Raw genomic sequence first — 16727 nt, forward strand, 5'->3', positions numbered from 1 at the left:
ATGCAGTGAAATGAACATGTGATCTGAGGGAAGACAAATTTGCAAGCCAGAATAATCAGAGTGAAATGCACAGTAGAAAAGCTTATACCTCAGGGGATGAGTGAGATGGGAAGAGAAGGAAATTAAACCTGCGGTGTATTATTAAGGGTCATCAGTACAGGTTACTGGAGCCGTCATACTGAATACAAATCCCAGCAAATCTTTCACCCGATTAGGGATATTCATACTCCCAAAAGCGGAATACTGTAAACCATTAAACTTTGGCTACCGGAAATGTTTGGGATTTGATGATGACTTTGGCAGAAAATAAACGGTGTAAAGCAGTACATGTTACATCACATCATATTGTCTAATTTTGGCAAAATAAACCACACAAGAACCAATATGTTATTGTTCATAAGTTTGATGACAACCGAATAAACAAGCCATGCATGGCACAGTCCCTGTTAGTTATCGAATTTAAGATATATAGTTTTGTTTATAGTAATATAGTTGGAATATAACCATGTCAGGAGTATGATTATGATGATTGTTTAATATTAAAATGATTGACATTTGTATCTGATCATCAAAAAAGTACTTGTCCACATATTGAGAGATATTGCACTGGAACAGCATTAATTATAACAAAATCAGCCATTTGGAATACATGTATATATCTATAACATGATGTATAACTAATATATAAAATTTGAACATAATCAGTCAAAGCATGTCAGAGATATGGCCCAATCATTACAAGCCATGCATGGCATAGTCCCCGTTAGTTATCAAATTTAAGATATATAGTTTTGTTTATAGTAATATAGCTGGAATATAACCATGTCAGGAATATGATTTTTTAACTTTAAAATGATAGACATTTGTATCTGATCGTCAAACAAGTACTTGTCCATATTGAGAGATATTTCTCTGGAACAGCATTCAAAATCAGCCATTTTGAATACATGTATATATATAACATGATGTATAATGAATATATAAAATTTAAATATAATAAGTCAAAGCATTTAAGAGATATGGCTCTATAAGCCCAATCATTAAAACAAAATGGCCATCAGTCAGCCATTTTGAATTCGATCTGAAAAATAAAATGTGCATCAAGAACCCATAATGTCTAATGTATGTACCAAGTTTGAACGAAATCCGTCCATAAATTCCAGAAATGCTCGATATTTGAAGATTTTTTAGCAAATAAATGGCCATCATTTGGTCATTTTAAATAGAATTGTTAAACCAATATATCTGTATATCTATGACATGATGTATAATGAATATTTAAAATTTGAACATAATCAGTCAAAGCAAGTCAGAGATATGGGTCTAGAAGCCCATTCATTAAAACAAAATGGCGGCCAGCCAGCCATTTTGAATCCGATCTGAAAAATAAAATGACGTGCATCGGTAACCCGTAAAGTCCAATGTATGTACCAAGTTTGAACAAAATCCATCCATAAATGCTTGATATTTGATGATTTTTTTAGCACAAAAATGGCCACCATTCAGTCATTTTGAATAGGATCGTCAAACCAATATATCTGTATATCTATGACACGATGTATAATGAATATTTAAAATTTGTACATAATCAGTCAAAGCAAGTCAGAGATATGGCACAAGAACCACATTCTTTGAAACAAATCTTATCTGAAAAACAAAATTATTTGCATCAATAATTATATCCCATAATGTCTAATGTATATACCAAGTTTGAACAAAATCCATCTGTAAACAGCCGAGAAATGGTTGATTTTGATGATTTTTTAGCACAGAAATAGCCGCCATTCAACCAACTTGAATCAGATCGTGAAACAAAGTGATGTGCATATGTATAATATGATGTATGTGTGAAGTTTAATTATGATTGACCCAGGCAATTCTAAGATACAGGTCCAACAATTAAGTCCCTGTTTTCGGACTGCTTCCGAACGGGGACTAAAAAAAATCCCTGATTATTGTAGAGCCAAACAAAAAAAATCACACTAAAACTAGATCTGCATTGTTAATTTCATTTTTAGTAATTTTTCATTTTTCTGTCAATGTTACATTTACAGTGACTTCAGTAAAAACGTTCACAGAAAGTATTCACGTATGCAAGGTTAACTCTTTGGGTGCCATATTTGTTTCCTCCAAAATGTTGAAGCAACATTTTGCAGATTTTTATGTATATTTTGGACTGAATGAAAAAAATTTCCTATAGTTACATGTCTTGAATAATATTTTTGAGGAAATGTTTTAAAAATTAGGTACATTGTAGGTTTCATTTTGTGGAATGAGGCAACATTTGGCACTAAAAATAACAAATATTGTTTGCAGAACTCTGATATTAATTTCCAAGAAATAAGTCATTTTATTCTGTCATCGTAAATCAGTACTGGGGGAGTAACGGGACTTTGATCAGAAACATAAAGCACTATTAATTATAAAGTTTATTACCTGTATGTAGCACCAAATAAAAAGAGTCATAACATTAAATATAATGTGGGCAGGTGTCAAGGATACGAGGGATAATTTAAGTACGATACAATGCTGCGCAGGAAAACAGTAAAAGTTACAGAATATAAAATCACTTGATTCACCGTTCAGTTCACGATACTGAATCCATACTTGCTCTATAAGTAATACATTACAAAGCTTTAGTGAAATATTTAAACGACCACCAGAACTGTTCATACTACTGTTAGATTATTCTTCTGTTCCTTGGTGCTTTATATGCATATGTGAAGTACTGATGGCAGTGACTCTTTAAAGTGACACAGTCAACACGATGTTTGATAAATGACATATTGCACACGACTTGGTGCGACAATTAAAATGAGTTCCCTCGCATTACCTAAAGTACTTGCGTGCAAACTGTCAACTGAATCAGAGATATACATGTAGAGTAGTGAGGAATCATAAGCATAAGACATAAATAAAAAATAAATCAGCTGTCATTTTTGTTCAAATAAAAACAAATTATGACAAGGACCTACAATCCAATATGTATGCTAATCGCTGAAAAAACAATTCTGAACATATCTAAGCATTAAAGTTAAAGACCAAATTTAAGGACCAAAATGGCTGTCAGTCAGCCATATTTAAGCAAATGCTAAAGAAAATGATTTGCATACGTGTCTTTGTGTTAAAATGTGATCAGTCACACAACTGTAATTAATAATAAAAGCATAGCTTTAGTGAAAATTTCATTCATAAAAATAATAAATTGACAAAAAACTTTCGCCCCCAAGTCTACCTACCATAATTTGAGCAAGATTTGTGTACTTCAGATACAACAAAAACTTGCATTTTAAGTTACACATGTCTCATAGATCCGCTTCTAAGAGAAAATACATTACAATGCTATATGACAATTGGATAAGTAATTCTTTTCTAATAAATAAAGCTTGTCAACCATTTTCTTTAACTGACACAGAGGGCAGGCATCAACCTAAATGTTTCAAAACTTGAATCCATGATAATTTTTTCATTTCACTTGTTAGAACAAGTCCCAACAGCCATCAGACAAATATGTAATATGTGAATAAAAGAACATCATATTAGAGTATACAGTTACATAAAATCAAAGGTAAACATTTCAAGTTTTGAAAAAAAAAAAAAGTATATTTATACTCTCAGCTGTAATTCAGTTCGGGAAGTGTGTCTAAAAATAGAACTATGCAACATAAGAAAGCCAATCCATGAAGCAGCAAATATCCAGCGTTCAAGATGTCTTGAATTTTCTTTTAAATTACTTTTCAGAGCAAATTACTCGCAACAGAGTAAAGGTTTTGAGAAGTGTTGTAGCATATCCAATCAATAACAATAGAACTTGCAGTGCTAAATCTGAGCTGCAATCAAAGACTTACAGTTTAACCTATATCAGTGACCACTTTTAAATAAAGACAAACCTACCCACTGTGACCAAATTTGTTTTAATCCAAATGCAATTCACATGGAAAGTACCCTGTATATAAAGACCACCTACTTAATGTGACCAGCAACTACCCTTTTGACACTGGTTTGGTCGAATAACAAAAATAACTAAAGAAAATTGCATGTTTGGTATATTACATTAGTCTCTAAACTGCCATTTTCAATTAAGACAATCAAGCATTTATTAACCTTGAAACAAATTAATTAGATGAATTCCTGACTTTGGATGGATGGGCGCTAAATAATTGACTGTACATATATTTGCATTTATTTCTATTTTACTTTCATAGATGGTATGTAAATGGTCGTAGTATATGCAAGTCATACAAAACGCCATTAAGTCGCGACACATAGCCTTGAGTGATGGGGAATACACGATAATCAGATTGCACAAGTCAGAATAAAAAATGGAGACAGTACTTGGTTAGGGTGATAAAGTTAGTAGACATAGAGCCCCCAGTTTAAGTTCCTGTAATCGAAACATTGATGCAACAGACGAATTGCAAATATTTTTCTATTACCTTAGAGTGGCTCGGTATCAATTGATACACACAAATAATGGTATGGTCATGGCGGTTTCAGGTGACCTTAGAGCTTTCTATTTGATTGATTTTCAGGTAAACCAAGGCAGATGGGGTGAGCAATGAAATTTTGATGCAGACGGACGGCTGGAAAAACATTAATTCGGTATAATGAGTAGTGATTAAACTGGTGGGGCACACACAATTTATTTGGATGAAAAATTGTATACTGTAGAATACTTTATTTTCGCTTGGAATTTATTTTCACTGAATGGAAGATTCCGTGAAAATAAAATCCAGCGAATATACTTTTTTACCTATATTTCACATTAAATCAGTGAAAATAAATTTCACACAAAACGCCCAAAAAGCCTTTTCAGCGAAAATTAATTCCAGCAAAAAGAAAGTATTTCACAGTATTTGTCACAGTGTTCAGGTGTCCTCTACACCGAATTTAAACATTGCATGTCTTTATTCTCACACCAAGCATTTTCCTTGATACTGTTAACAGGAGTACATAACCCTTTTGTAATTTGTGGTAACGAATACTATAAACTATTTTTTTTTTAATTGAGAGTAATAAAACAGAAACTGAAATAAAATTAGGAAAGTAGCACAATTGCTGCAAATTCTTAATGAAAGCTTATACCATATTTGTTCTATTAGAAGAGCATTTCTAATGGAAATGCATATACGTTGTCAATTGCATTAATTATATACATGATCGTTCAAATATTACTTCTTTTTGCCATAAACACGCCACTATCATGCAAGCATCTAAAAGCTTCTAAAAGCAGTTTTTAACACATACACATAGCGTGGGAATTTTCACAGTCAAGTAAAACATTACATACAGAGTTTTATGAGGTTACTGACATATCACTCCCTTCTCTTATAAAGCAGGTATTTCAAGCAAATGTGGTTTATTTTCTTTGGTTAAACACTTTCTGTTTTAACCTATAACATACACAGCATTCATTTAAACACAACCAATGAACAGACCATTATGATATCAGACCCTGGCAGGATAATAAAGTTAATGCTTTATTTTTTTATTCACTGCAAATCCCTTACTAAAATAGATGATTAATCTCAATTTAGTCTTATATGCATTACTAATGTATGTTTAGTAACAAACAAGGTTTACATATTCATTAGTAATTCAGACCTTATCCTGCCAGCCCCATGTACTTTTACTATGACATGACTGGTTAAGGGTTAAAGGACTAGACCTGGATGAATAGTTGCATGCACATAATTGCAACAACACAGCTACTGTTAACAGGGAACAGAATAGATAGACTTGTACATGTAGAGTAAAGAAGGCTACCTTGTAATTGACCACTTCAATTTACTCCAATTGCCACGCATTCACTCCCCCATGTGTAGGTTAGATCAACTGGAAGGTGAATAACCTCAACAAAAGTAGTAATCAAAATAAACACTTCCTGCAACCTCAGACACGCATTGCATCAATGGAAAGAGATCAATCAGTGAATGAGATGCTGTCTCCACTCGTAAGACATGACCATTCACCTTAAAAGTTAAAAAAAAAATGCTTTCATAGTTACACCCAGAACACGACTCAGACCACTTGAAAACATTTGTACAGGAAGATTACAGAGCAGACGTGCAATCATCCGATAGCAGACCATCAAAGATGAGGATCAAGATAAATCTGAATCTTGCTTATAAATCACACTATTCAATCATATATTTCAGATGTGAACTAAAAGTAAACAAAATAATGGAATAAAGAGTATAACCATATGGTGGTAATCTCTGATTGTGACAGCTATAAGAAGCAAACAACCTACCTAATGGGAATGAGCTGTTACCACACCACTGTAGTCTGTAATGTATTTGACTAACTTGCACATGACCATAAAATCTCCGTACCAACCCCTGGATGCCCTGTCTCAGTAAGTCGTCCATATTTTTTTTTTTAGACACAATAAACTTACATGTTTCATAACAAGTAATACCTTGTCACACAGTTTGAATATAACAGAAAGGACATGAACTAACTCCAAAATCACCAATGGCAGGGAAGGATAGAGAGACTCTGCAAATATTTGCTCTTGGATCAAGTAAGGAACCTCCACTTAGAACCAAATGCAGTGAGTAGAAGAATCAAAGATGCAAGATTTACATTGTCAGTGAATTCTTTGAAATATACATAATATAAAAATGCATATATACCTCAGCCACACTTTATATTATATGTTGTTTCTATTTTTATTTCATTTTAAATGCCAAAGTAGATATGTAAAACTTCTTTATGGGGAAAAAAAGTTTTTAATTATCTATATAACTATTCAATTGAAATAAAAATGGTAATAAATAGTCCCCTTGATTCAAACTTTCAACTTTTAATCATTTTTCAGGACTAATTTCAATCAGTTTGTGACAATATCATCATATTTATATATAGCAAAATATGTATGTATGCAAGAAAAAAATGTTACAATACAAAGCTGTTCTTTGATTGGTCAAACTGTGAGGTGTTGGGCTGAGCAGCCAATCAGGCACAAAGTAGCTAAAATGCATTAACCTAGAATCTTTGTGATTTCCAAAATCTGTGAAGGTTAAATATTCAATGGACACAATCAGTAATTGACAGTATATAAAAAATGGCATCAAAATCAGCAGAGTATGAATTATCAGAGAATTGGGTGATGTGGTCGGAAATCGCTGACTGAAGCAAATAATTGATTTACCGTACTGATGAAACCTACCAATAACAAATAGTAGGATTTCTGATAAGATAAAACCATTATGCTAATATACCTTGCTACAAATGGAAGCTGTGCAAGTTTTTATGCTTTTTGTACTTATTATATGTCTCAGGAATTTTGTCATATTTTTCAATCATAATGAATTTCAGGGTAAAATTACAGAAAAAAAATGCAATGCATCTGAAGATGACCAGTATAACATTTTATTTTAATATTGCAGCATTGACATTAGGTTTCAGTAGAAAGTTCCAGTACAAAAGGTTATGTGCGGTCAACATAGTTGTTTATATAAACCTCTCTTTGGGAAACAGAAAATTAAAGCAAAGAATATTAAAGCATCTCACAGCGTTCCGATATGAAATAAACAAATTTTAAAAAATATACAACAAATCACTGTTAATGACATATTTTCTGTATATTTTTATAAATAAAATTACGAGTTGAGTATGGTACAACAAGTGTGAACAAATTTCCATAAGAAAATGATTCAAATCAAATTTCAGTTTCCATAAGAAAATGATTCAAATCAAATTTCAGTTTCCATAAGAAAATGATTCAAATACCAATGTAGTTAGTATTTATGTAGCCAAGTTAGTCTAATAGATATTCAAGCAAATGAACTGTTTGCTGGAGGTAATATACCACAAGATTTTGTACAGAGAAGCATGCAAGTAATGCATCAATATTTAATATTCATATTAATAAGAACAAGCAACCATAAACTAGCTACTGCAAATGGGAGACATACTAATCCCAAAACACCTTTAGAAAATAGAATTTGTGGTAAATGCTCATTTCAGGAAATCAAAGATGAAACCACACTTTTTCATGGAATGCCCCAAATATCTATCACTTTGGAAATATTTGTCGACAGCAAGGTTTCCCATCAAAATACAAACCAATCTCCAAACAATTTATTCATTTATTGCAAAGCATAGATAAAAATATTATCAAATCTGTAAGAGAATTTGTACACAATGCGTTCTTACTTAGAAATGAAAAATGTAAGTAATCTTATCCACAAATGATTTCAAACACAAAAAGAAAATTACTGCATCTCCAAAGTACTAGTACATCACGATGTAATAAATAGTGTAATGTAGAAATAGTTTGGCGTACCATCCAGATAGCAGGGGGTAAGCTGTTTAACGGGTAATATCAAAAGGAGAGGTCTGATTACTGACGAGAATAAGGGTATCGATGATAATGGAGATACGAAAGTTAATATCTGTTGAGCAAATTTGTTGCGATAAACTGTAAACTCGATGCGCCATTAAATAATGCATAGAGTGAGAACTTTGGAATCAGTACGACACTCAATTTCAAAAACTGTTTGCAGGTTACGTATAGTAAGAAAAAAACTATAGGCCCCTTTATATCCATGTTCCTCTCCCCAGACAAGTAGGATAAACACACGTATAACCTTGCATCTCTGCAGTAAGATGGTGTAACATTCTTTTCATAGAGTAGGGTAAGGATTTACAAGAGGTTCACAGCATGGTGTCGTGACCTATAGGGTCAACAGACAGCTAGCATCACATAGCTATAAACAAAGACATACAACATGCATGTACTCTTTTCTCTAGTCTACCGAATTCATTCTTACTCAGGTTACATCATCAGAAACATGAGTCGGGTAGCCTGTGACCAAATATGTGGATTGTTAGACAGTGTGATTACGCTTGTTACATGTATGTTGAGTGCTAGACTGATTACACTTGTTACATGTATGTTGAGTGCTAGACTGATTACACTTGTTACATGTATGTTGAGTGCTAGACTGATTACACTTGTTACAGATATGTTGAGTGCTAGACTGTGATTACACTTGTTACATGTATGTGGATTGTTAGACAGTGTGATTACACTTGTTACATGTATGTTGAATGCTAGACTGATTACACCTGTTACAGGTATGTTGAGTGCTAGATTGATTACACTTGTTACAGGTATGTTGAGTGCTAGACTGATTACACTTGTTACATGTATGTGGATTGTTAGACCGTGTGATTACACTTGTTACATGTATGTTGAATGCTAGACTGATTACACCTGTTACAGGTATGTTGAGTGTTGGACTGATTACACTTGTTACATGTATGTGGATTGTTAGACAGTGTGATTACACTTGTTACATGTATGTTGAATGCTAGACTGATTACACCTGTTACAGGTATGTTGAGTGCTAGAATGATTACACTTGTTACATGTATGTGGATTGTTAGACAGTGTGATTACACTTGTTACATGTATGTTGAGTGCTAGACTGATTACACTTGTTACATGTATGTTGAGTGCTAGACTGATTACACTTGTTACATGTATGTTGATTGCTAGACTGATTACACTTGTTACATGTATGTTGAGTGCTAGACTGATTACACTTGTTACAGGTATGTTGAGTGCTAGACAGTGATTACGCTTGTTACATGTATATCGAGTGATAGACTGATTATGCTTGTTACAGGTATGTTGAGTGCTAGACAGTGATTACGCTTGTTACATATATGTTGAGTGCTAGATGGTGTGATTATGCTTGTTACATGAATGTTGAGTGCTAGGCAGTGTGATTACGCTTGTTACATGTATGTTGAGTGCTAGGCAGTGTGACTACGCTTACATGTATGTGAATTGTTAGACAGTGTGATTACGATTGTTACATGTATGTTGAGTACTAGACGTTGTGATTACGCTTGTTACATGCATGTTGAGTGCTAGGCAGTGATTACGCTTGTTACATGTATGTTGAGTGATAGACTGATTACACTTGTTACATGTATGTTGAGTGCTAGACTGATTACACTTGTTACAGGTATGTTGAGTGCTAGACTGATTACACTTGTTACATGTATGTAGAGTGCTAGACAGTGTGATTACGCCTAATTGGTGCATGCAGAGTGCTAGACTGTGATTACGCTTGTTACATGTAAGGTGCTAGACGATGTGATTACGCTTGTTACATGTATGTTGAGTGCTAGACTGTGATTACGTTTGTTACATGTATGTTAAGTGCTAGACTGTGATTACGCTTGTTACATGTATGTTAAGTGCTAGACTGTGATTACGCTTGTTACATGTATGTTGAGTGCAAGACTGTGATTACGCTTGTTACATGTATGTTGAGTGCTAGGCAGTGATTATGCTTGTTACATGTATATCAAGTGATAGACTGATTATGCTTGTTACAGGTATGTTGAGTGCTAGACAGTGATTACGCTTGTTACATATATGTTGAGTGCTAGACTGTGATTATGTCTGTTACATGTATGTTGAGTGCTAGGCAGTGTGATTACGCTTGTTACATGTATGTTGAGTGCTAGACGATGATTACGCTTGTTACATGTATGTAGAGTGCTAGACGGTGCGATTACATCTGTTACGTGTTTGTAGAGTGCTAGACTGTGATTATGTCTGTTACATGTATGTTGAGTGCTAGACGGTGATTACGCTTGTTACATGTATGTCGAGTGCTAGACGGTGCGATTACATCTGTTACGTGTATGTAGAGTGCTAGACTGTGATTATGTCTGATACATGCTTGGAAGTCACATATTCTATATACCTGCATACAATGTCCACAACCTGCAATCCAACAAAATCCTGATCAAATAATATTAAAAATATTCTACTCACCAACTGAGGCAGTTTGAGAGGAGGCAGCGTTTTTTTGATAGAAGCCTTGTCCGTTCTACCTTGCCTATAATTAATATCTGATTTGCGACTCTCGGACTCCACGATCACACCATTGAATGTTGTTTTAGTGGTTGATTCGGATGGCTTGGCAGTGTTAGCTGGCGATGGTGTTGAGAGTTTACTACTGTCATTATCACAATTCACCAAATCCTTCAGCGGAGATATAACCTTGGCCATTTCAGGTGTCATCTGGGCAAACAAGGATGGCCTGGGATATGGAGGGGGAAAACCATCTTCCTTTTTAATTGGGGTAGACTCTTTTGGGGATTTCATGAAAGGTTCAGTGTCTAGTCTATTGCCACTTGAGTGAGAATGTTCAGTTCTGGGAGGGCTAACAGTATGTGAGGACAACAATGACGATGACTTATCATCTTTTCTTTTCGCGCTGTCAGATGAATGTTTGTTATCAATGTGAGCTAGAGTAGTATTGGTCTCGGACGCGGAGGAGATATGATGTGAAGCGTTATGTTTTTTCACCTTGTTCTTGTCTACGGACAACTTCCTCTCACTTGGTCGGTGAGACTTTTTGCGGCTGGCTTTGTGATCTGCCGTTTTGGGCTTGGTTTCTGTTTTCATTTTAACAGAAGTAGCGGCACTACAATGACCAGGCATCATGGCCTTGTCAGTACCATTGTGAGTAACCCCACTTGGAACAGTGAAGATTTCGTCATTACCCTTGCCTACAACAGGTGTCGGAGGTTGTTTAGGGATTCCAAGCAACAGATAATTACTCCGTTCAGTCAACTGGTCCTTCACAGTCTCATAGCTTCCAAGTGTGTTGTGTATCATTTTGCTCATATCATCGATAGGTTTGGCTACCTGTGAATGCAACAAAAATAGACTGAGTACTCATTATTCTCAGACTAACACATGTGATTGTATGCCACAAAGCACAGTCAAACTTTTGCCAACAGCAAATTTTATGGTATATTTTGTGGGAATATATATAAATGGATGCTGAGATTTTGTTGAGAGTGAGAGAGAGTGAGCACTCGTCTTCCCCCTCAAATAGTGGTCCATTCTCTCTCACGTAGTTCCACTGAATACATGACCTACTCAATCATAGTATTTGGAACAGCAGATCTATGCTCTCTCTGTCTCTGTAGTAAATTTAGATTTTTTTTTAATTTATTAAAAATCTCAAGACGAATTATTAAAAATTACATTATGATTTATGTTCTCAATTATCCTATTTGCAGACAGAAAATCTAGAGCGCACCAATGAGATGCGATGATAAGAGATAAGAGAACTCCGTAGTGATGCATCTGGTCAGAGAGCTCCCTTGAATTAATATTTTTGACAAGCAGAATAGAGTATTTTTAATTTGTAGAATTTGATTTTGACAGCTAAAAGTTGACAAGAAGGCATAGTTTCAAACATCCATGCTAGTCTTTAAAACGACTTGCAAACAGATTTACTCAAATCAAAGTGTTAATCCAAACTGTTAGTGACATTACTGTTTTTTTCACGGCATGCAATCATGTGGTAACGCTTGTTTTCATACCAAGTAAAGGGTTGGTTATTTACATTACATGTCCCAAGATGCATTGGTACAATACCAGGCAACGCAAAGCCGTATTTTCAGCCACATGAAAAGACACTCTGCTCAAAAAGCTTCTAAAAATTTCACTGCTTAAAATTCTCTTTGCAAATTTTTTGAAAATTAATTTTTTACAGAAATAAAGTGGTTTGCAGTACATAAAGTAAGAATAAAGTATTTTACAGTACTAGGCAGAATTTGATACATCAAAAAACCTGTCAACAAACAAGCTGCTCTGTGATTGGTCTGACTGTCAGGTGTTTGAATTGGATAGCCAATCAGGCACAATCTTGCATTGACTTCAAATTTGTTCAAACAAACGTACACGTAAGTTGAAGGGTTACTAATATGATGTGTTTTTTTGTCATTATCACTCAGTTAGATGAAAAAAAATTGTCAGGCCAGAGTGACTGGAAATGCTGTGTAGTTATGTCATTTAGACAAGAGTTATTTGGATAAGCCTAAGAAAAAGAAAACTCCACAGACAGCAATACTGAAACACATTACCGTACCTTAACTGGGTTACCAAACAAAGGAGCATTATCAATTGGCTCCTTTTTCATGGTTGTGTGCATTTCATGCCGTCTCATTCGGTCCAACTCCTTCATTCTTTCCCTGTCCTTGTCAGGAGTAGATCTGGAATAACAACAATCACATGTTTAGCAAAAAGCTAATGTACTGACATTGTGCTGAAGGCTGCCCATATCATATCATATGGAGTGATATTTATGTGACATTTCAAGTATGAAACAAACAGCCTGTCGGCTGAGATAGCTCCGCTGTTAGCAATGCACATGGCAATTAAAGAACAGAAGATATCATTAGAAAATGAACAAATCTGAGAGAGGTCCACATGTAGTACCTATATGTATAATATATCAAAGCAATTGGACTTGCGGTTTTCAACAAGAAGTCGAAAATATCACTTTTTACCAAAAATTACAAAAATATTCACCGAAATTAGAGAATTAAAGATATCATTACAAAATGAACAAATCTGAGAGAGGTCCACATGTAGTACCTATATATGTAATATCAAAGCAATTGGACTTGCGGTTTTCAACAAGAAGTCGAAAATATCACTTTTTACCAAAAAGTACAAAAATATTCACCAAAATTAGAGAATTAAAGATATCATTACAAAATGAACAAATCTGAGAGAGGTCCACATGTAGTACCTATATATGTAATATCAAAGCAATTGGACTTGCGGTTTTCAACAAGAGGTCGAAAATATCACTTTTTACCCAAAATTACAAAAATATTCACCAAAATTAGAGAATTGAAGATATCATTACAAAATGAACAAATCTGAGAGAGGTCGACATGTAGTACCTATATATGTAAATATCAAAGCAATTGGACTTGCGGTTTTCAACAAGAAGTCGAAAATATCACTTTTTACCAAAAATGACAAAAATATTCACCAAAATTAGAGAATTAAAGATATCATTACAAAATGAACAAATCTGAGAGAGGTCCACATGTAGTACCTATATATGTAATATCAAAGCAATTGCACTTGCGGTTTTCAACAAGAAGTCGAAAATATCACTTTTTACTAAAAATGACAAAAATATTCACCAAAATTAGAGAATTGAAGATATCATCATGAAATGAACAAATCTGAGAGAGGTCTACCCAAGGTACATATACACCAAGTATCAAAACATTCAGGCTTGTAGTTTTCAAGAAGAAGTCGAAAAAGTAAAACATTGACACGAACGACGACGGACGACGACGACGACGACGGACAATCACTCATATGATAAGCTCCGCTCGACAAAGTCGACAGCGGAGCTAATAAAGCCTACGGCTCTGTAAATATTCTTTCAAACAGGAAACATGTTTATTCGTTACATTCTTCTTTTATTTCTGAATGCTGATTTTTTTAATCATTTTTTAGTGTAATTCTTTTCTCTCTTTTTTTTCCTGTGGAATGAATGATTGTTTTTCTGACAAATCCCTTGGTGTGATAAGAATACGAATGTTGACACACTTGACGAAGGCTTTCTGATCCCATAATCAATCAATTAAACAATTGACTGACTGCACAATTGCAGTACACCGTGCATGCCGCAGCAAGACTATATATCAAGCCCTCATAATAACTAAAAAATCAGATGTTTTAATTGACACGATAGAAGGGGTATGGATACAATATCATGCTTTGAGTTTATCAGTGATGATGGTCTTTGATTAGAATTTTTTTTTTATTTTAAATACTCATTTATGTATTTGATAAGACACCGATACATTAGTTCAGCAGTATAAACACAAATATCTACAACTATCATTTACTATTTTTAAAAATAATCTTCATATTCAAAGTATTTTATTGAATGAATATCTACAGCACAGTACAGTTTATTTTATCAAATTCAGGAAATGAGCTATTTTGAAATGAATAAAAAAAAAATTTAACTAGATCTAGTTCAGTAAGTATATAAAGTGCCACAGTCAACTTCTGTTATCTTATACAAATTGGATCCTCATAATTGTTTTGACATTTTTCAAATATTTGAATAAAAAATTGTGGCCAATGAGAAATTATGTTGATTTCAGTTTAAAATTAACTGAGAAATTAGAAGGGAATTACTGAAAAATAAGCAAAATGTTGCAATCCAATTTTGACATGGAAAAACTGGGATGTTCAAATCTGTACAATTTTTCCATATTTAGTTCAAAAATTCTCCCAAATTATGGCCATTTTGTTCAAAATGACCAATTCTGGTATAAAATTTAGTTTGCTGCAGATAATAATGCACTAAAGTTTTGACAACAAGAATTACAGCAATAATTATAAACCCTTTTATAATGATTGGTGATCCTCAACAGCAATGTACGGTGTCAATAAAACAGCGCCCTCATTAGTCCAAGTTTGTACTCATCAGCTTCAATATACACTGAAAAAGTAGACACCTTATTCAATGCAATACAAGAATCCCTCAGGGATTTATGTAAAAATAATTGCTGGTAAAACTCTACAGCCTGGGGTAAATACAGTGAAGCTAGTCACCCAGTCGACATGACAACAATGATCTGGACATTGAGGCCAGTAAGGGAATCCCAGTAGATAGGTATATGATTGATGAGGAAATCCACCTAACAAACTATTAAGCATGCATTGAGAGCGGGTACAGCTGTCTGAGTTTTATTTTTAGTTTTTATTAACATTAAGCTGTCACGACTTATTCTAGGAATTTTGAGCTAAAATAAAAAAAAATACTGATTTACATATAAAATGAAGAAATGCAGATATTTTCGATTGCTTGAATTGTGATTCATGATTCAAATGCTGGAATCCGAGTTTAGTCTGATATAAGAGGGGTAAGGTATGGAGGTAGCTGGGATGACATTTGTGGTACTGAAGAGAGTGTAACGCTGTGTAAAATGAAAGAGTAAATGAAAGATACTGTAAATCACATAGAATTTAATACAGTAAATATCAGTCAATACTTTTGAATGTAACCCTACAAGTAAGGTGTAAATGAAAGCTACTCTAAATCAGATAGAATTTAATACAGTAAATGTCAGTTAATAATTTTGAATCCATCGATCCGAAAAATAATTATGAGATTTCTGATTTAAAACAATATTTAAAAGGTAATAACAAACACAAGACTACTATACATTTTGACCTTTAGAAAGTAGGTCACCATCTTGAAGCAATCCATTAACAATTGATGCTGCCTAATGGTTTTGACATTGTATTCAATATTTTAATTGTTAAACTGACAGTCCGGTTGATGTTATAACAACAAAGCCAATAACTTGGCTACTGTATCTGGGTTAGTTTATCAACCTACAAGCCCCAGTAATGTGCTTTATACATCAGCATGCCTTCTAACAGACCTGATTTTGTAGGGATCTCAAGTCAAAAAGGAACCCTCAAAATTATTGGGTATGCTTACTGATTGCAGTGTAGAGGGGTTTTCCAGATAAAGACTGTATATGGTTGTATAGGTGACTTGAGGTGAAAAGAAAATGGGTGGCTGCTCATTTCCTTCGTCTTGCATGTAATATTTATTTTGTTTACAAAATGTATTTTTCATTTTACTAAATTACAAATTCTGTTTTCATATATCACTTTATATCGATACAATATATTCTGTTGCGTTAATGAGGTGCCAAGAAAGGAGCACTAGTTGTGTCACAACAAATATATTCACATCAGTGTCATATCAGCTTTAATAGAGGGCATACTGTCAAATCTGATGTTTTTATATCTCTTGGTTTAACATATATTTTTAGACATGACCATTTCAGACTGCTGGCATAAATACATTTTGCATTAATGACCATGATGTGTAATTTGC

General features: G+C 34.0%; 1 protein-coding gene across 1 annotated transcript in view; it reads right to left on the reverse strand.

Moving 5' to 3' along the window:
- The window catches only part of LOC100366978 (uncharacterized), a 184192-nt gene that overhangs the window by 128693 nt on the left and 38772 nt on the right, over nucleotides 1-16727 (reverse strand). The window contains exons 2-3 of the mRNA XM_085497673.1: nucleotides 12921-13044; nucleotides 10808-11686 (exon numbers count right to left, since the gene is read on the reverse strand). Coding sequence (XP_085353799.1) covers nucleotides 10808-11686; nucleotides 12921-13044 — 1003 coding nt within the window. The remainder of the gene's footprint in view (nucleotides 1-10807; nucleotides 11687-12920; nucleotides 13045-16727) is intronic.

This window comes from Saccoglossus kowalevskii, chromosome 4, assembly GCF_978046115.1.
Source record: "Saccoglossus kowalevskii chromosome 4, keSacKowa6.1, whole genome shotgun sequence".
Classification (NCBI taxonomy): domain Eukaryota; kingdom Metazoa; phylum Hemichordata; class Enteropneusta; family Harrimaniidae; genus Saccoglossus; species Saccoglossus kowalevskii.